The sequence below is a fragment of the Ruditapes philippinarum genome, unplaced genomic scaffold, assembly GCF_026571515.1.
Source record: "Ruditapes philippinarum isolate M1 unplaced genomic scaffold, ASM2657151v2 ctg1118_1_1_1_1, whole genome shotgun sequence".
Lineage (NCBI taxonomy): Eukaryota > Metazoa > Mollusca > Bivalvia > Venerida > Veneridae > Ruditapes > Ruditapes philippinarum.
Genome location: NW_026852584.1, coordinates 115,723 through 136,918, shown reverse-complemented (window position 1 = coordinate 136,918; position 21,196 = coordinate 115,723). Strand labels below are relative to the sequence as shown.

The 21,196-nt window shown below is 32.8% G+C and overlaps 1 protein-coding gene across 4 annotated transcripts; it reads left to right on the top strand.

Annotated features, from left to right (window-relative positions):
- The first annotated feature begins 4,149 nt into the window (after positions 1-4,149).
- LOC132717796 (ankyrin repeat and protein kinase domain-containing protein 1-like) lies at positions 4,150-20,989 on the top strand. 4 transcript variants are annotated; one of them, XM_060701375.1, is made up of 2 exons: positions 4,150-4,310; positions 18,126-20,989. In XM_060701375.1, exon 2 carries the CDS (start codon positions 18,169-18,171, stop codon positions 18,721-18,723), a length of 555 nt encoding a protein of 184 aa, XP_060557358.1. In that variant the 5' UTR covers positions 4,150-4,310; positions 18,126-18,168; the 3' UTR covers positions 18,724-20,989. The 4 variants fall into 4 exon arrangements, with proteins under 4 accessions (XP_060557358.1, XP_060557364.1, XP_060557351.1 ...); XM_060701381.1 differs by lacking the exon at positions 4,150-4,310 and adding an exon at positions 13,864-13,959; XM_060701368.1 differs by lacking the exon at positions 4,150-4,310 and adding an exon at positions 14,130-14,156.
- Positions 20,990-21,196: the final 207 nt, after the last annotated feature.

The window sequence follows — 21,196 nt, the reverse complement described above, 5'->3', positions numbered from 1 at the left end:
CAGTCTCGTCATGACAAAAAACCTCAGTGGAGTCCCTTTAAACAACATGTACATTGCAATAAAAAAATAAAAAGAACAATAACAGCATAAGGACCGTAATGTATGGAAAGTTACGTTTACACTATTTTGATAAATTCATACGACAGGATATTATTAAGGAAATGTCATATACTTAAATAAACTCGTCAAAGTTGCGGATATACGATACATTTTAGCTGTAGAGAAACTGCTCACGTTGCATTTTTCAGTAAACGCGCGCTATATACACTTTTCTTTGGCACACACATTTTTGGGATATTATAATTATTATACATCTTTGTTCCAGCATTAGTTTAGATTTAATTGTCCATTGCGTGTTCAGGTATTGTTGTAAGACTATTCAGATGTTCAGTAAATAATGTACACAATGACATAATGATAACTTATGTTCACCATAACGTAATAGTTTTATGTTAACATAGTAAAGATTGATTAAGCTTTAAGAAAAAAAAATGTTCACCAATTTCCAATGATAAGTTAAGTCAAGAAATAAAGAGGGCAAACAAAATTACATCAACAGCAGTAGACGTTTTCATAAATGTAATCAGTATTCGTTGTTTGTTTTAAAATACTGAAAATTGAACCGGACTTCTTTCTTGCTCATTTCCATTCCGTTTGTTAACAATTTTGAATAATTTAAGAGTTTGTTAATTAGAAAATGGTACAAGTCACTTATGTACATGTATACATTGTGATTTATATATAAACATAACGGCTCTGTTATAAAATAGAAATAAAGTCAAAGAAAATCAAATTCTTGGCTTGTTTACATTTTTATTTTCATCTTTATCATAAACTTCAAGCATAACATATAATACATTGACCTTATTTTGTGGGGAGACCAAATTCAAGATCATAGGGCATAAGCTCGTCGTGTGGGTTAAATTGATTAAAATTCAAAATTTGAATGATCAAATCACTGCACTATTACCTATGCGTGAAAGCTTACAAATATGGGAAATATAATTTCAAAATCACCATAAAATGTTACACTATAGCGCAAAATAACATTAATAAAGTTATTTGTGAATGAACAAATATCAGCGACCTTTTAACGTTGAAATGTGCTAAGTGCATGCTAGTATGCTCGTGTACATTCAGTAAAATTGCGATGATTTTCTTTTAGACCAATATACTAGAACTTGTCCCTTTAGAATGTTACGAGTACATCATGCGTTGAAGTTTGATTTTTTTTTTGGTAGGCAATTTAAAACATTATTTCTACCATTTAACCAAGAGCACATACGTTTAAAACGCCCATGTACTTTTTCTAGAAACGTGATACGCAGGCTTCATAACCTCTGATCCCCTTTCAAAATTCCATTTTATTTAGTTCAGCCCATTGTTTTCTCGTTTAGGGCACACGCTTTTTATTACTTGGGGACCATACGCCGCTTTTCATGGAATGGCACGGAAGTGTCACATTGAAGGTTCCATGATAACCGCCGTATGAACACATCTGCGGATGTTTCTAAATTCAAAATTTTACTATTTCATGTTTAAATGTTGAATTCTGCTTAAGCCGGTGCTAGGGGGCGTGGACGGTAACTTGCACTTTCCAGTACCGTCCATGAACAGGCTCAATCAAACCGAGCCTGCAACATTTTCAATTTTGCCGTGTTGGGCTTTCTTTAGGGATTCTGTATTTATCTATTTTTGGAAAGTGATTCGGTTATTGTATGTTAGAATTGACAACAACCATCATAGAAATACGCTATATCGTTCGATATGAAAAACACCAAGCTATAATTTTACCAGTACTGTTATTTATATTTCCGTTCATTTTCTGGTTTCTTTTCTATTTTTAAGAAAAAAAGGCTTTATTAATGACAATTTTACGTCGATTCTAAGTGCATTTTTGTTTCACTGACAATAAATAAGAGCAAAAGGCATATTAGATTGCACTACTTAAAAAAAGAAATGAATAAGGGAAATTCTATACTTAATTTTACTAATGACAAGATCATAAACTATTTCATTTGTGCAACGTCACTCTTATTAACTTTAACGTTGTCAAGTTTATGTAACGAGCTTGCTCTTTTTTTGAATATGAATTTTTTCAGTTTATATATCATGAAGGAATCCGAATGTAAAGCAGAAACAAAAATAATGAATGAATGATTGGTTGATTGTTTGATGCATGCATTGATTGAATGAAAGAAAAAATGAATGATTGGATTGATTGAAGGAATGAAGGAACGAACGAACGATTGAATGAATGATTATAAGTAAACAAAAAGTTTAGATTTAAGTTGTCAGTAGAAACTATTGTAAGCATACTGAAATAAGTCGGCAGAAAGTTGAGCGGGACGGGATCATTTCCTACCTCAGGACTATAATTTTACAACCTTAGTCGGGGATCTTACCAGATATACGAGATCTATGTGGTTAGACAGAAATTTAAATAATATATTATGTTAAGTGATTTTTATATGAGCCGTGTCATGACAAAACCAACATAGTGCGTTTGCGACCAGCATGGATCCAGACCAGTCTGCGCATCCGCGCAGTCTGATCAGGATCCATGCTGTTCGCTATCAGTTTCTCTACTTGTTATAGAGTTTGTAAGCGAACAGCAGGGATCCTAATCAGACTACGCGGATGCGCAGGCTGGTCTGGATCCATGCTGGTCGCAAACCCATTATGTTGGTTTGTCATGACGCGGCTCATATGTTTGTTCGTATTTGTTTGAAATGGAACTCAGTTAGAAACATGTATTTGCTAACAAAAAGCGTTTAAGGATTGTAGATAACTTTAAAGGTAGAAGAAGGAATTGCAAAATAATGTTTGACCCCGTTTGAAAAAAATCATTCGATTCTGAAGAACTCTGGCTTTGCAGAAATATAGGCTGAGCATTTAGATTCATTGGGTTTTGGTGTATAAATAAAATTGGTTTTTTGTGTATAAATACAAAGAAACAAGTTTTATAGCATACAGTTGGTTAGCTTTGATATGACCAATCCTTTTCAAACATTAGCCCGAAACCGTTCTTGTCCGATATCTAATTCCTATGAGGTGTATTTTGTACGTGACAAGTGACAAGTACAAATTTTCTCTTTGTTACATGTACCCGTATTCCACGTAGTAGTAATTAACCTACAATTGTATCATAGTTTGGGGACCTTTCTGTTGAAAAAGTGTCAGAGTTAAATCGTATACATATACATGCACAGTGCGGTAAATGGAGTGCAGGTATCAGTTACCCGCACTCGAGATCATGCCCGTTGATTGGTTCATTTTTGATGGGGTTAACATATTGTGACGGCAGATAAAGGGAAAGCGACAGAAATGTCGTATTCAGATGTTCGTTCATTGGTTCATTTTTGCCGGGGTTTCATATTGTGACAACAGGGAACGTGCTTTTATAATTGACTATGATACAAAAGAGAAAGAACACCAAAACACTCGGCAATCTGATAAATACTCGGGGGCTACGCCCCCTCGTACAAATCAGATAGCCTCGTGTTTCGGTGCTCTTTCTATTACTTACCTTTGGTAAAGTAAACACAGTCTATTTGTCATTGTCATTGTCATTGACATGTTTCGATTTTCTAAATTAAATTCTATGAAGACATTATCATGACTGAAGTCAAGTTAAAGTTACAGTCAAATCTGAGTTATAGACCAACTCTGAATAAAGACCACCCTGTTAATTGAGACCACTTTGTGACAATCCTTCATTGATGAAATAAAACAAAGGTAACCTCAAAATACAGACCACTTGTCTTAAAAGACCACATTGGATCCCTCCATTGGATGTCCTTAATTCACAGGCTGGACTGTGATGTGCTTAGAGCCCGTTATAACGAAATCCCATTACGTTCTAAAAGGGGAAAAAACTGGCACAAAGAACTCACAGCGGTAAACAGGAATTTAAAAGCTCAGCTTTTCTAAAGTGCATGCCTTTTTGAATTCTGTCTATCTCGGCAATACGATTCAGAAATTTGATTTTCATAGCTTTTATCGGCTATGTTTTCTCATTCGGCCTTTTAAAGTTTGTCATAGCCGATATGTTGTGTTTGGTGAAGATAAAGATTTGTTTACAAACACTAGTTCGACATGTTACTCCAGATAAGATTACACGATTTCGTGCTGAACTATACAATCTTTTTTTTTTTAATTGGCCCCGACATAGAGAGGACGGAGAGCTTAAAGTTGTCGCTTTTGTTTTATTTTTATCTGTAAAGATATTTTTTTTCTTTTGTTTTATTTCTTTTTAAAATCTCGATTTGAATGAAGTGACATTATTTCAGGAGTTACTGCATTATACGGTTGGTACACATTTTAGTTATATTTCCGAGACTATATTAACTATATGGTGATTATTTTATTTATTATATAACAACTTGTTAGGTTCCATTGATGCACATATTCCGAAAGTGTAGACCAAAAAAGGACATATAGCGAAATAGCGTTATATAGAAATATTCCGCGTAGATATATATTAATACTAGTTTGTATACGTGCTATAGTTTTTTACTGATCAAGATTTAGGGACGGCCGAAAAATTATAATTCATTAAGAGACATATAAAAAATTGGAATGTATTTGGAGCGTTTAATTTATTAACACTTTAAACATCGGGTACCTTAAAAGTAGACGAATTATCTGTCTTAGCAACTTAGTATACCATTCTGTATTGTACACTAGTATGCAAATAATTTGATCTATTAGCAGACGACATAACTATATATGAGCCGCGTCATGACAAAACCAACATAATGGGTTTGCGAGTTGCGACAAGCATGGATCCAGACCAGCCTGCGCATCCGCGCAGTCTGATCAGGATCCATGATGTTCGCTATCAGTTTCTCTACTTGTAATAAAGTTGATAAGCGAACAGCATGGATCCTGATCAGACTGCGCGGAAGCGCAGGCTGTTCTGGATCCATGCTGGTCGCAAACCCACTATGTTGGTTTTGTCGTGACGCGGCTCATATTAACTTGACGGCTACTGCAAAGTCATGTTGGTAAAATATTGGCCTACTTAATGTATAATTTACGTCATAGTTTAACTAAACTGTCATTATATTGTAATTTAGACTATGTCCGTGATTGACTGTGTCCTGATATTTGAGATAAATCGATCAACAAATTTTGAACAGATACATGTAATATATTATTTGAAAATTTAAGGTCACGAATGTCACTAAAACTTACAAAAGAATTCCTAAAAATGATTCCTAATTGGGTTGGTTATTATGTACACACAAAGCAAGTCTTCTGCGAAATAGAAATAGGTTAATGGAATCTTAGTAATGGCTTATTGGTTTCCTATAACAACTGTACGGATTCTAACATTTAATTGTTAACGTCCTTTCTACGGCGTAATGTTGTATAGCAAAAGTGACCGGCTTTTGTACCTTTAATGTCAAGTACATTGTACATGTAATGAAGGTAGGGTCGAAAATGATAACCGAGATTTTCTTATTTTAGGTTTGAAATGGGAACACTTATTTCAATCATCATTGAATTTGATGCCTACATTTGTATATAAGCTCAGATAATATTAATGAAAGTTTTGTTTATCAGCATAAACAAGGGTCTCCTATTTGCATCTTATCAAATCATTACATTTATATGATCATTGAAGCTTCTTTTTGGTTTAAATTTATTTTAAGGATCACGGACAATGCGAGCCACTGTACTGGTATTGTCGACAAAATGCAAAGGTTATTACGGAAACTTCCGAAAGAGGTGTGAACGGCTTTAGGTTTATTTCGGTATTATCCGAAATAAGTCGATAATTACCGAACCAATATAATTCGTATTCCTTATACAGTATAGTTTGTTCCTCAGCTGCTTATAACCTTTAAAAACCTTAGCTTTTATTTAAGACAAACACCGCAGTAAGAACATGTAACCTGGCAGAACAAAGTCACAATTTGAATTGTTTCCAATTTGTACTATAATGTTGGAAAACATTCCTTGACATGAGGAACTACCTCTAAAAGATTATCATTTCATATCATTGCCGTTTAAAACCGGTTGCACTTTAGAAAAAATGAACAAAATAAAAAAAAATCGTGATCATTGTAATATTATTCTGTAAATTTTTAGAAGTTTTTACCACTCAATACACTTTGTCCGCTGTTGTCAATTATAAAACCATTTTTAGAAACATTTAAACGGAATTCTTACAGATAAGCTTGATTTATGAATTAAGGAAGTCGATACGTAAACTGGATAGCTATTAAGGTATTCATCGATATCTGGGTTCGTTTATCTCCGGGAAATCTTGACGTAGTAATTCCGTTAATTTGGATTATTCCTGATAATCTCAGGATATTTATTACACGGAATATCCCATGATATTGACCTTCAACCTTGACAGGTATTGTGAAAGAGAAAGTGATCTGATTACCTCCGAGGAAATTTATTGATACTGAATTGCTTAACCTATCGGATCTCGTGATTGTAGTTCGTTCCACTCCGGCAGATCTCGTAACTTTCCGTAAATGATATGTTAATTGGCTCGTGATAACAATGTCACAACGTTACTTGGTCTCGAGTGGCCGAGTGGATATAGTCGTTGACTTCAAACGAGTTGTCCCTCAACGCTGTGAGTTCTAATCCTGCCAAGAACTTTGGATTCTTTCCCGTAAGGAAACTATCCACGTGACTTACGTAACGCCGATGGTTCTACTCAGATGTCCGCTGACATTTACAGTGTTGGTGGGGAAATATATTTGAGCCGTGTCGTGACAAAACCAAAATAATGGGTTTGCGACCAGCATGGATCCAGACCAGCCTGCGCATCCGCGCAGTCTGATCAGGATCCATGCTGTTCGCTATCAGTTTCTCTACTTGTACATGTTGTAATAGGGTTTGTAAGCGAATAGCATGGATCCTGATCAGACTGCGCGGATGCGCAGGCTGGTCTGGATCCATGCTGGTCGCAAACCCATTATGTTGGTTTTGTCATGACGCGGCTCATTTATTTATTTATGTATTCATTTTTGGGGCTTTAATACGTTGAGGTAGAATGAAATAAAGCAATTCTTGTGAACATTTTTTAGACTGGCTTAAATTACCGTGTTTTCACTCCAGACTGAATTTCTTATAAAATGTATTGTTATAATAATTAATAATTTATTTTTAATCAACTGAAAACAAACATTGAAAACGGGGGCGTGCTACTTTCCAATTCTCTTTCATTTCTAATACAAGTACACATTGACATTATTACTGTAACAAAACATTTTAGAAAGGAGCCAGTCATTCAATGGCATTTCATAAATGCCAGCTTATCATTCCCTTCATCATTATTATCTGTTCTATACATAAAACATTAGCTCAATGACTAGTATTTCATCATTTAAATTACTAAAAATTTGATACATTCCCTGCTTTATGATGCCTACATGTACATAGATTGTATGCTTTGACATTTTCTCTTAGATGAACATCTTTTTAAACTAGGGCATGCCTATTGTTATTGTTCTATGAAATTTTAGACTCAAACATAAAATATTCAATAAAACTTATTGACATGTTTTAGACTCCTTGGATGATTGCTGTTTACCATTATTTTAGCGTTTTGTACTTTTAAATTTACTAAAATGTACTATATCTCAAACTAGGTTAATTGAATAGGCAGAATAGTTGGTATACGTCGTGTTTGGATAATTGATAAAGAAGTGTCAATATTTACAGTGATGTTTAATGGTTTGACATTGACTTTATCTTGTGTGTGATCTATCTGATCATGTATATTATCCGGATAGGGAGTGGGGTTTTTGGTAGTTTACCGACAGATAGTCACTTTGAACTCACCACCGCACAATTCAGCCACTGTATCGTTCTTTGGCAGAGGGGTTCATGATCAGTGATAAAGAAAGTGACCTGCAGACCTGCTCTGACAGGGAATCGAACCAAGGCCGTCCGACTAGTGTTAATGGTAGAAGTAGTAGCAGCAGCAGTAGTAGTAGTAGTAGTAGTAGTAGTAGTATTCTGCTAATGGTATCAACTTTCTTTTCAGTTGTTATATGAAAGAAATTGAATAAGCATCTTGATCATCATATGTTTCAACTTAATCATCATCATCATCATCATCATCATCATCATCATCATTCACCTCCGCCATCATCACTACGATCTCGGTTATCAGCAGCGTCAGCGACATCATCATTTGATAAAATATTTGAACTTCATCATCGCGTTTACACTTACACTCATTTCCTTAACATGTCCATCAATTTAGTCATCATTATAACTATCACCTCATCAACAACGCTATCATCACCACTATTATCATCCTCATAATCATCACCATTTGTACCACAACCAATATCACAAAAAGTAAAGATCAGTGATAATTGTTTAATCACGTTTTTGCTCTTTTCACGAGTAGCTTTACTTTCATTTCTATCTGATTCATATTACAGTGATGTACCTGTACCTAGTGATATATTGAGCAGATAGTGTGTCACTTTCGTTTGATTAATTATTGATAATTAATGATTAATAATTGATTAATCATTGATCCCCGCGGACATTAAATCAAATAAAACTAAGCCATTCAGGTAAAACAGTAGTAATTCATTGACAGGGTAAGTGACACGTAAATTAGGTCAGAAATAATGCAATTTCTAGTGGTTATATGTAATTAATAATTTGAGAATAGAAAGTAGCAAAGATCCATTATGCCCCAGAATGTTTTTCTTTTAATTTCTTAAAAGCATTCAATATAAATCCCCCCCCCCCCAAAAAAAAGTTATTTATTAACAAATTACCTTAACCATCGTTTTGCTCGTAGTGCTTTTTTCTTTTCTTTGTGATAAGCATATCACATTCTTTAAAGTTACAATACTTGCAATAATTATGTAAAAAAGGCAAAAATGCGTTTCTATAAAAGTAGCAAAATTTCGTTTCTAAGGCATAATGTGCCTTTTAAGAATAAACATGTTTGTACATGTGTACAATCAATAAATATTACACAGATAACAATTATTTTATAACAAAATTATACATGTATAAAGATGTTAAATTAATCGTTATATTTATAGAAACTGTCATGAATTATTTAAAAAATGTTGATAACCTAAAACGTGGAATAAAAACAAAATCATATGAAATGGTGTAATGAGTATGGTTTCTTAATCAATTGTTAGGAGAACATGACAAAGCTAGAAACCTTATCATGATATGTACAGGAAAAAACAAATAACCACATGTAGGCCTAGAAACGGATTATTAACCAGAAAATTATCAGCTGCCGATTGCTGAAGTGTCGTCTGCTAATTTCTTTATAAAAATATCTGATGAAGCTATCCGGGTGGCTACGGAACGTCTGTGATTCTACTTAGGTTCTCGTTTATGTCTGAATTAATGAAAGGAAAAGCAAATGAGCCGCGACATAGTGGGTTTGCGACCAGCATGGATCCAGACCAGTCTGCGCATCCGCGCAGTCTGATCAGGATCCATGCTGTTCGCTTACCAACCCTATTACAAGTAGAGACACTGATAGCGAACAGCATGGATCCTGATCAGACTGCGCAGATGCGCAGGCTGGTATGGATCCATGCTGGTCGCAAATGCACTATGTTGGTTTTGTCGTGACACGGCTCAAATGAGGTATTTTTCCTCCCAGTAAAGCTTACTAGTCGCTATACCTTTACAGTTTCGATTTGCCTCTATTACAACTAACAAAAGATTTCTAAATGTACTTTTTATATTACACGTATCAAAAACTTTATAATGATAAAAATAATAACGCATGTAATAAGAAAGCAAACCTTTAACTGATCTTTAATACAGGAACAGTATTGAAAACGACTGACATTGCAAAACATTTAACTTATTTGCAAGCATGAAATTTTAATACACACCCTACAGACAACATTGTTAATCGATAATTCTAATCATGATAAGTGCAAGCTAATTCTTCAATCTATTTATAGACTTGGAAGTTCTGGTGATTCATGACTTTCCTAGACATTTTTTTCCAACATGCAGTGAGTTTAGAGATAATCAATTGATTTCGAAATTACTTCTGTTACCTTAGAATTTCTCTTTATGCATTGACTATTATTTTAACTAGTGAAACATGTGTATTATGTACGTTTGTTTTTCCTTTTTTTCCCTTATTCACATCATTCTTCGTCATTCGTTTTTTCCTTCCACAATTCATTTCATTTTTTTTTTCGATTTTAACCTTGATTTCAATTTCGAAAATCCTGGTCCTTTCCGTTATTCCTTTAATACTAACTTTCTTGTATTTTGTCTCTTTTTTTCTATTATTCCTCCATTATTCTGTTACTCCTCAGATTTTGGTCGCTATCATTTTCATTATTCTACTATTATTTTATAAAGAAGCTTGGGCCAATGTCCGTGACTATCGGCCAGATCTGGTCATGTCGGGTCGCCTTTGTGGTGTTTCGAACTGTTTATCGTCGTGTTTTGAAATCAGATAGTTTTTGTAAAACAATCGAAAACACGCTAGTTTAATTTGGAATGCAAGCTTTTACATGTATAAATTATATGCCCAATAAAACAAAAATGCAGGGTTTATTTGTTTATTTGTTTTTGATTTATTTTCTTTTTTTCCCCCTTTTTTTTTTGGGGGGGGGGGGGGGGGGGGGGGGGGTAGCACATCGAATTCTAAGCCTTTAAATGTTTGCATGTTCAGTAGAGTTATGGGTTATGATATTTATTTTTACTGTTGTTTCGTTGAATATGTATTCATTCATGTTATTATACTAAATAACTGTATTGAACTGTTCATCCACCAAATACAGACAAACCAAAAGCCGTGTATCTGTCACAAAAACAATCAAACAAACAGTAAAATGTTTGTAACGAAATTTGTCTATCTTAGCCGTTTTTTGATATTCATTTTTTCTTTTCCAAATTCAAAAGGAAAGTTAGAAGTAAAAATAACGTGCAATAACTTGTACTAAAGTGATATTTGAGCCGCGTCATGACAAAACCAACATAATGGATTTGCGACCAGCATGGATCCAGACCAGCCTGCGCATCCGCGCAGTCTGATCAGGATCCATGCTGTTCGCTTACAATCCCTATAACAAGTAGAGAAACTGATAGCGAACAGCATGGATCCTGATCAGACTGCGCGGATGCGCAGGCTGATCTGGATCCATGCTGGTCGCAAACGCATTATGTTGGTTTTGTCGTGACACGGCTCATTTCTTGATAAAAATTGGAGTAATCAAATTTATTAAATATCCGTCCATTCATCACTTAAAATCTTGCGGTAAGGTGAAATAATTATTTACGCATATCAAATCAATAACATGAGTGTTTTCTTCTCTGCAGCCTTCTTTCTCTCTATTTGTTTGAAGGATGGTAAGGTCTGAAAAAACTCCCTTTTTGTTTGTTTGTACATGTTATGATTTGTCTGGTTTATTCGTAGAATTACAGCGAGATTATGTCACAAAGACACTGATAAACAAATGCTAACATTTAAATTGTTTAATGATAAGAATGTACTTGCTCTCTGTGCATAATGGTTCAATAGTTGCCTTATAAAGTTCGTAGCAAGATTCGACCAACCCTAAAAAGTTTGGTACAAAATCATAGTCAGCTATTATTACCTTAAACACATCAGTCCAGACTTCAATTCTTTAATTCGAAGCAAAATAGAACGACGGATTAAGTTTTTAGAGCGATGCAATTTTTAGAAATGAGCCAAGGTTTTTATTTAGTTTGATTTAGTTTAATGTGTACGGTTTTATTAATGACACACTTTTCAAGCCGTTAATTATTAACTTTTTTATTGTTAAGGATGCAATGACATAACCTTTTTTGTCAGTTATTCTGCCCGCTTTAAACTAAATTTCATCTAGTTAACTTCCTGGTTTCAAGGAACCCACATAGGTATGTTTCACAGGAAATGTTTGCTTTATCGTAAATGATAGCGGATTTATTTCGACATCTTTACCGAGACCCTCGTGACGTTTGACATGGAAAGTTATTGAGTAGTGAACTCGGTTTGTCGTGTCAACAGACGAAATAAACCGGTACCACGTGAATATTAAATGTATCATGCATTACTCATTTTACACTTAGTTCATACACGTTGAAAAGGGAGATAAATTTTATTTCATTCTTGCCACGCATTGTCTTGCCCATCTTTTAATTTGACAAAACCGTCCAGTTTCAAAATATGTTCAAACTGATTAGCAAACAATACAGAACAAAATCACACGGCACAAAAAAAGATGATCTTGGTCTGCACTGGTCGCTGGGTGGAATGGGTTGCCGCATGCAGGCTAAAGCTGAATAAAATCACATTGCTTTTCAGTGGGAGGGCAGACGAGGTAGAAATTGACTGATATTAACAAGCCACAAGGAACTTATATTTAAACAATTTTGATGGCAGTTAATTTTTTTATCACATTTGATTTTGAAAAAGGAAACTGTATTAAATTGATAACGTAATATCATTTATCGTGCGAGTAGATGAGGCAGAAATTGACATATATTAACAAGCCAGCGGGAACTTCTGTTTTAATAACAATTTCGATTGCAGCTTTTTATCGCATTTGATTTTGGAAAGGAAACATATACAAATCATAACTTGGTTTTGAAAATGATAGCGCGGTTGTTCATTAAAGTTGCCTTTCAGCGGGCGAGCAGGCGAGGTAGAAATTGGCTGAAATTAACAAGCCACAATAAAGAAACTTATATTTAAACAATTTTGATTGCAGATTTTTATCACATTTGATTTTGAAGAAGGAAACTTTATGAAAAAGATAAAGCAATCTGAAAATGATAACGCAGTTGTTCGTTTTGCACATCAATATAAATGATGATATTTTTTTTTTTATTTGTTGACCTCGTGGTGTAAGTTTTCAGTGATATTCGAAATTAATTTCTTATTGAAGACATTAAGACGTTATAAGACAAAGCATTTCAATCATAATTATTTCATTTCAAAGCCCCCAGAGCCCGATATTTGCTAGATTATTGCCATAGAGATAGGTAAAAAACCCACAATATATCAAGTACAGTACATTGCAAGAAGAAGGGGTTTCTTATTTAATAGTTAACATTTCCGTTTCTTTTTAAAGTCGTTTTCAGAAAGAGAAGCTTTCTTCTAGTGTTGTGATTAGATGACATGCGATGGTTATGACATAATGGTTATTACATAACCGAGCATGCTAATAAATCGGTCTTACCTAAACCGCCCACACCTTAAAATGGTTTGGTCAATAGTGAACACAATTTCCGAGATTGGATTGATAGAAAAAAAACAATAGATAGGTATTATTGTGATATCCTTATAAAATTTTGCTTCAAATAAATTGCTGATTAATGTATAAGTGATTGAAAAGGGAAAATTATAAGAATCCTAACAATATTTTGTTCTAGAAAATTTTACTATATTCTAAATGAATGTAATATCGGATCAAGAATCTCTATTACTCATATTCCATTAAAGACCTGTGCACGTTATATATATAGATTATTAGGTGCCTGTTACCACGGTGAAAAAGACAGAAAAAGTTATTCAGTGAAAAAAATGCACACCCAAATACGGATGTGTGCAATAAATGTGTACGTTTTTCTAACATTATAACTTTTTTATATCGATTATTATACCCGGTTGTTGTTACAAACTATTTATAGCACAATTATCCTTTAGCAGAAGTTATTTTCATCATATATTCTTAAGTACATCAGTGTTTACATTTATAGTACGGACGTGTGTAAATACAATACTTTACTTGCAAAATACACTTTTATTAACATAGGTACCACGTGACCAGGTGTATCGTAGCATAGCTTTCCCTACTGTATTGCAATATTTCGCAATATTTGAATTGACTTTATAAAAAAAAAGTCCCTAGGTAAACCAACTTAACCGTATATAAATGTAGTAGGAAGAAATTTGGTCAATAGAGTAAATGATTGAACTTGAGTAACGACCAGGGAATACTGTTAAACAAGATTTTAGTACGTAAACGCATAACTGAGTAGATCAACTTTAGTTTACAATTTAAAATTGGAAAAAAATCAAGTGGCGAGTGCTGTTGCTTTAAAATAAAGGATTTTAAAGGATAAGAACTTGCATTTATTATCTATAAAACTTGCAGTTAAATTAAGGAAATATTTAAGCGGCGGCTAATACATGTTTTAATGGTAAACTTCAGGTGAGTGTGACCTTAGTTTAAATGATTATATTTAATACAGTTCTTTACATTTTTGTCATAGACATTCATTCCTCCAGTTCCTCCTTTGCAAATTCAAATACATCTTATAGAAATTATTGCATTATTTACAAATCAGCCAGCAATAACGATAATTAGAAATTAATAATATTTTTATTAAATAATGGTAATTATTATAATAATGATATTGAGATTGAAGGAGAAAAATAATAATCAAGCATGTAAGAGGTGTAACGTTTTGATATAGGACTATGAACGCGTTTACAAGTGTTAAATAAATAGCATATCTTACTTTTTAATTGTGAATAAAATAATCAAATTAAATAATAAATGATAAAGAAACTGAATAAAGTAGACCATGAAATCGGAGCATGAAATCGGAAAAGGTTCCATTTTTAAAAAAAGGACAACCAAAGAAATAAGTTTCAAAATCAAACATTACATCATTTCTGTTGATTTTTCCCCCATTTCATGTTAATAATGCAATTTAAACATGCATGCATGCAACGTGAATAAATTTAACACTTAGTCTAATCGATGATTTTCTTTCTCGGTGAGTGCATCATTATAAACGATTTATTTTGTTGTATGACTGTATTAAATACATATTAATTAACAAATCCGATTTACGACACAAATAACTGGGGTGAAAAACTGTGACAGCGATTTAGATAAGTATAGTATTGCACTAATGCGTAGACATATTTAATCTGGATTTGAATATGTTCTTATAAAATATTATATATTGTCTACTTATAAAAGAATATGTATTGTCTACTTATAAAAGGTTATATACATGTATTGTCCACTTATCTGTAATTTCAATACATAATATATTTTAACAATTAAGTAATATTTTCAAATATGCTTATTATACATATATGCTGCGCGTGCGTCTCCGAGTTTGTTAATAATTTAATTTTCTCCTTTTTTTCTTGTACCTTTTCTTTTATTTCTTATATTTCACCTCTTTATATCTTTTTCTCGTAGTTATTTTTTTTTCTTGCTTCATAAAATTTCTTTTTCTTTCTTTCTTTACTTTCTTCTTTTCTTTTTTCATTTTCCTTTCTTGTTCTATGTTTTTTTCTTTCCTCAAGTTGTTCTAGTACATTTCTTGACTAATGCAATTATGAAAAACTGGCAATATGTACACATCAAAGGAACATGTCGTTTCCACATTCTTTATGTCCATGTTATAATTTTATCTTAATTCTAAGTAGAGTTCCATAGGAATTTTATTATACCAACATCAACTAAATGACGTAGTAATCTCCTATGAAAAATTGTGCATATGGATTTTGTTTTTAGAAATATAAGCTGTATTTTAAATAATAGCCTTTAAATATATTGAACCCATTAGGGGCGTCTGTGGCTGAGTGGATAAGGTATTTGACTTCAAATCACTCGCTTCGCACAGCGGTAGGGACGAGCCGCGCCAGTGTTTTCGGATTCTTTATGTGAGAAAGCTATCCAGTTAGCTTACGGAACATCGGTGGTTTAACCCGGGTGCTCGTTTGTGCCTGAAATATTGTACAGGGTAGTACCCACTAGTAAAGCTGGTAAATCGCCGTAAATTATGACCGACACTGTGTTGATGCGGCATTAAACCAAATTCATAAAAGTAGAACGTTGTAAGTTATAAAACACTATATCATCGTGTGATGAAGTTCTTTGCCGATTCTAAAATTGCAATTTTGGTCATAAGAACAGACATTTTTTACATTGCGATATTTCCTTAGAAAGGGAAGTAGCTTTTCGCGCATACGCGTCTTGCATGTAGCAAAAAGCGATACTGTAAGAATTTTTTTATCAATAATTAGATATAATTTAATACAGAATTTGATCTAATCCATCTAATCGGAATGACTAACCAACAGTTTTTATGTGTTGTCCTGTCAATTCAGCTTGCATTATTATGTAGAGTTTCCTATCTAATCTTAACTGTTTTAATTTATTTACTACGGAATAATGTGTATGTTTAATAAGAGATTACGCTCTAAATCTGCAAATCCGGGAAAAGCAAACACACTGTTTTTTATATATAAGGAGAACCCTTTTGTAGATAACGTTTTCATAAAAAAGAACAATATCATCATATTTAAACAACTACAACCTCTGTGGGTATTTTTTTCAGAATGATTCAATTTGGGTCTTATTTTAATTTCATAGTGAATACCATCAAGTTATGTAAATATTGCGTAATGTATTTTATTAAATATTCTTAAGTATAGTTCTGCAAATAAACTATTTTATAAAATCAATGTTAACCTTAAATTTTAACCTTAAATTTAATGTGGTTTAGTGCGAAGACCCGGGGTTTCAAACTACCAACAAAAAACTTTAATATAAATTCCTGGTTTAAGTATGCAACATCAATATTTGTATTTGTAAATTGAATCAGGCATTATAACGACAATTAAGTTTCCAGGGCAACGAACATCTGATTATTTGTTTAAAATAAACACCAACCTGTAGAGTCACATGTAAAAGATGCGTAATAAAGATTTTGCAATGTTTAATTGGTTGTGCTATATGTTGACCCTTTAGCGTCTATAGTTACGCGTCTGTTAACGTTTTCAAAATAATTACTGACATTATAAAGGAGAGCCTTAAAATACCAGTGTTTTTCTACTTGCGGCCATATCAATTAAGAAATATTTATGTACAAATCGATCTTCAGCGGAATATCGATACGGCCTATAGATTTCGTTCAAGCATTCAGAGTGGCAGTGTTAATAATTGGGACATAACACTAGTTCAATAAAGACACGTATTTAAAGGTATTAATATTGGACTAGTAAAGCTTTACTTAACGACGATATAAACTGAAAAAAATAATCCATTGTGCATAATAAGTCATTGAGAATAGGTTTATTTTCATTTCGGTGGTGACGTTGTACTACCGCAATGCTTGGGGATTTTATATTTATACAGATTGGATTTACTAGCAGTTAAATTTTCTGTATTTATTAGCCATTAAGCGTGCATGCATAGGGGGTGGATTTATTTCTGGATATGCATAGGGGACCATACTTGTTGATTAAAAGGTAAAACTCTTGCGAATTGCGAACAAAAGTAGTTTATCTTTTAATTAAAAGCTACGTAGAATTCCTTTGCTGTTTGAAATGATAAGAGTTTTATTTTGAATGTATTTTGTAAATTAAAACAACAATTTTATTCTTTTTCTCGATTATGGTTTAGAATATGATAGCATAGCGTCTAGTATTATTTACCGCGTACCTGATCACTCTAATAATTTATTTAATTGTTGATATATAATTGCGTTCTTTTATATCAATCGAACTATTCGTTTATCTCCGGTGTATTTTGATATATTGAGATGAAAATCGATCTCTGTATATAACATATTAACCTACATTTTAAATGTACGCTTTAAAATATGTATGCATATATACATACAAATTGTTTCCATTTTAAATTGTAATTTGTGTATAAATAATAATAGTAGTCATTTTATTAAAACTATTGGATTGTAAAATGTGTTATATAAAAAGAACATGTACATGCACTTATGCTGAAATGCTTACTCTATTTGAACTAACTTCACTCGAGTGATCTGTCAACTTGATGTCACTTGATATTCACCTATTTCATTGACTAAATTGTATTATTTATTTTTTTATCCTATATTTTAAGAAGGTAAAAATGTATTTTTGACGCCATTGTGCCTGTAATAATAATACTAATAATTAATAATAATAATAATTAATAATAATAATAATAATAAACAAATACTGTCTCAAATATTTTCTCCAAATTTACTGTACTCTGTAAACATAGCCTAATGTACATTGTTATGTCGGGTTTTTCGAGGTTTTTACCTTATTTAAAATGTACTTATTATACCAAATGAATTGTTCTTGTCAACCAGCATTACGTCGATATATTAACATTAATGATAACCTGGAGATGTTTTCTGTCTATTTTTAGATTTATTCCATACTTTCGAACGACGACCGACGGTGCCGTCTCCATGGTGAAGTGTGAACCGATGAACAAGGATGATATACACCAGGACGCTTGTACCCTTCTTGCGCTTTTGCGTAGAAATGAGGATAGTTTGAATGATGCCGGGAAACAGCTTGTCAAACAAAATAAGGATTATGCACGTGACGTTTTCATGCAAGAAGTGGATGGATGGACGCCATTTCACGCGTTTGTGTTACGAGGTGCGCGAAAAATGGTAAAACTGTGTCTTAAAGCTAAAGTGGATGTGAACGCTACCATGGGGTCCCCGGATGGACTGCCCGGGGGTTGTTCAGCATTACATTTAGCCGCACATCGTGGTGATGTTAGCATTATCAATATCTTAGTGTCAAATGGAGCTGAACTCGATCTTAAAGACGATGTAAATAGAACTCCTGTGATTTATGCATCACGCGCAAATAACACGCTCGCACTTAAAACTTTACAGCGCGCAGGTGCTGATATGAGCGGCTGTGACGCAAATAAACAATCATCAGAAGACATGACGTCATCACCAATCGTGTGTTTTTTACCATTTGTATGTGCAGGGGTAAGACGGTAGCAGACGGCAATTAGCCAATAGTTAACAAATAGTCATCAACAGTCTGTGATATCGTTTACATTTTAAACAGAGCTTTAAAAGTATTTTGTAATCATTTTATGCATAAAAGTGCCTTCATTATACATACACATTTTTAATTCAAATCTAACGTCACGATTGGAACTGTTTATGACGTATTTTAAAAGAGTTTGAGGTCTAAAATTTAGACACATTTTAAATATGCGAGTAACAAATATAAAATGTGCAATCGATATACGGTCTGTATTTTTCAATCAATTATGTTTATTAAATTCGTTGCAATTCAGAAAGAATAGTCCTATCAAATGGCTTTGACTAAAACAAGTCAGTACCCTTTTTCACAGTGTTTGATACATCAATATGGTTGCATTTAAACGCGTCTGATCATACACTGATAAAAAGGTGATTTTATGACGCAGTACATTTTACGCTGGCATTATACAGTAGAAATAGTGTGTCATTTACGCCAAATTAATGAATGCAAACAACATTATGTTTATGGTTAAAGGGTCGAAACCATATTATGACTATCAACAAGTTGACAGGTTGTATAGAGAACTATAAAGCTCAGGTCTTCCCGGTTTTTTCACTGTTATATGCACTGTTTGAATCGATTGTTGTAGTATTTATATGTACAAATGTGCTGATTTTGTTGAGTTTGATTGTTATTATTCTATTTTATTGTCCTAAAGATACCATTTCTTTTATGTATAAGTTTAGTTGACATACGTTTGTAAACGCCACGGCTTTTTATTGTTATGCATGTAAGTAAGAAGTAAAAGAAAATGTACCCTTTTGAGATCCTTTGTTATTTTACTGTTTTGAGTTGGCTCAAGCAACATTTTCAATTTTGCCGTTTTCTCTCTCTATTTTGTCGTTGTTATGTATTTTGTTGTGTTTATATAAAATGAAGGTTAAACTCTCTGTTTATGTAAAAATTGCAAGGAGTGTCGCGACATATAATGGGAACATAATGAAAATAAATATGAAAAAGCTTCATTTTCTTTTAATATTTTTTTTTAATTATCGATTATTTATATTTTAGGTTTAAGTAGAATAATCAGTAATCTATTTAAACTTAATTTCGTAGATCACTTTTAAATACTTAACCTGTGTGGCGGCCGTTTGATGTAAAAACACACATTTGATTACTAGTAATAGGCGTTCATTGAATTTAGTAACAACATGAGTGAAAAAAAGAATATTTATTCATGCATGTATATTAATTGATCACAAATAAATAATTTTTGTTTTCATTGATTTTTGTTCCATTTTTAGAGCGTGAGACAATAATTTTTTACAAATATTGTGAACTGTTAGTTGAAACTGTTATTTGTAAGGTTATATAGGGACACTGAAGTTGTAGTTATGCAATTATTTGAAACATGTAAGTTACTTTTATTTAATTCCATTCCTCATTATTTGTTAAATATCATTATGGTATAGATATGTATAAAAAACATGTTAAGATAAAATCTTAGATATAGAAATATTCAGTAAATTCCACTTATAACGATACCACATATAACGATGTACCGCTTATAACGACATACCGTTTATAACGATATACCGCTTATAACGATATACCGCTTATATCGATGCTGTTGCCAGATTTCAAATTTGCTGCCTCTCGGATATAACGATATAAATCCGGCGTTCCCTTGAATATCGTTATACATGGAGTTAACTATATGTGCTTTTGTTAGAATCTCAAATATCAATTATTGTTTATCATTTTGATTCATTTCATTCAAGTTACCTGTAAACAGTCGAATACTAGTCAGAAGTAAGTTAACATCTTATTTTGATAGTATGTAAATACAGGCAAACTGATTTATGTTGGCACTGTCTGAACATGTATATAAGAAGTAAGTAAAACTTGAGTGAACGTTTGTTTAATAATTGTAGTTTAAATGCCATCCTTATTACCTAATTTTCCAACCACCTACATTCTAGCCCTGTTTAAAACAACATGCATCTATTTAACTATATCAGTAACACAGAACTTTTCAGTGTAATTATATTGTACAGGTTACTGATTCTTATGGTATGTTTTATATTATTGCACACAGTTATTTAACTAGTGAAGAACTTGAAAAAAAAAAGAACTTGTCTTCTTTCCTTTTTTTGATGCTTCCGTTAACAGCTTTATATTATTTCAAGTTGCTAGTTAAATTGATTGTTTTATTTTTTTCTATTATACATGATAATGACATGAAATAAAATATTAAAAAGATTAACCACGTGACTGGTTTTTTTTTTCTTTTTCATGTTTTTTTAAATTTTATTTAGCGTTCTTACACCTAAATAATGATTGGGACCGCCATGCTGTATAAGAGGTCGTATGAAGAGGGTAACAGTTTACACGCGTATGACAAAAACGCTAATGTGTTTGACTTTGTTCCAAAGAAGAATCCATTTGTGTTTAATTTGACAGACAAACAGACGACAATGT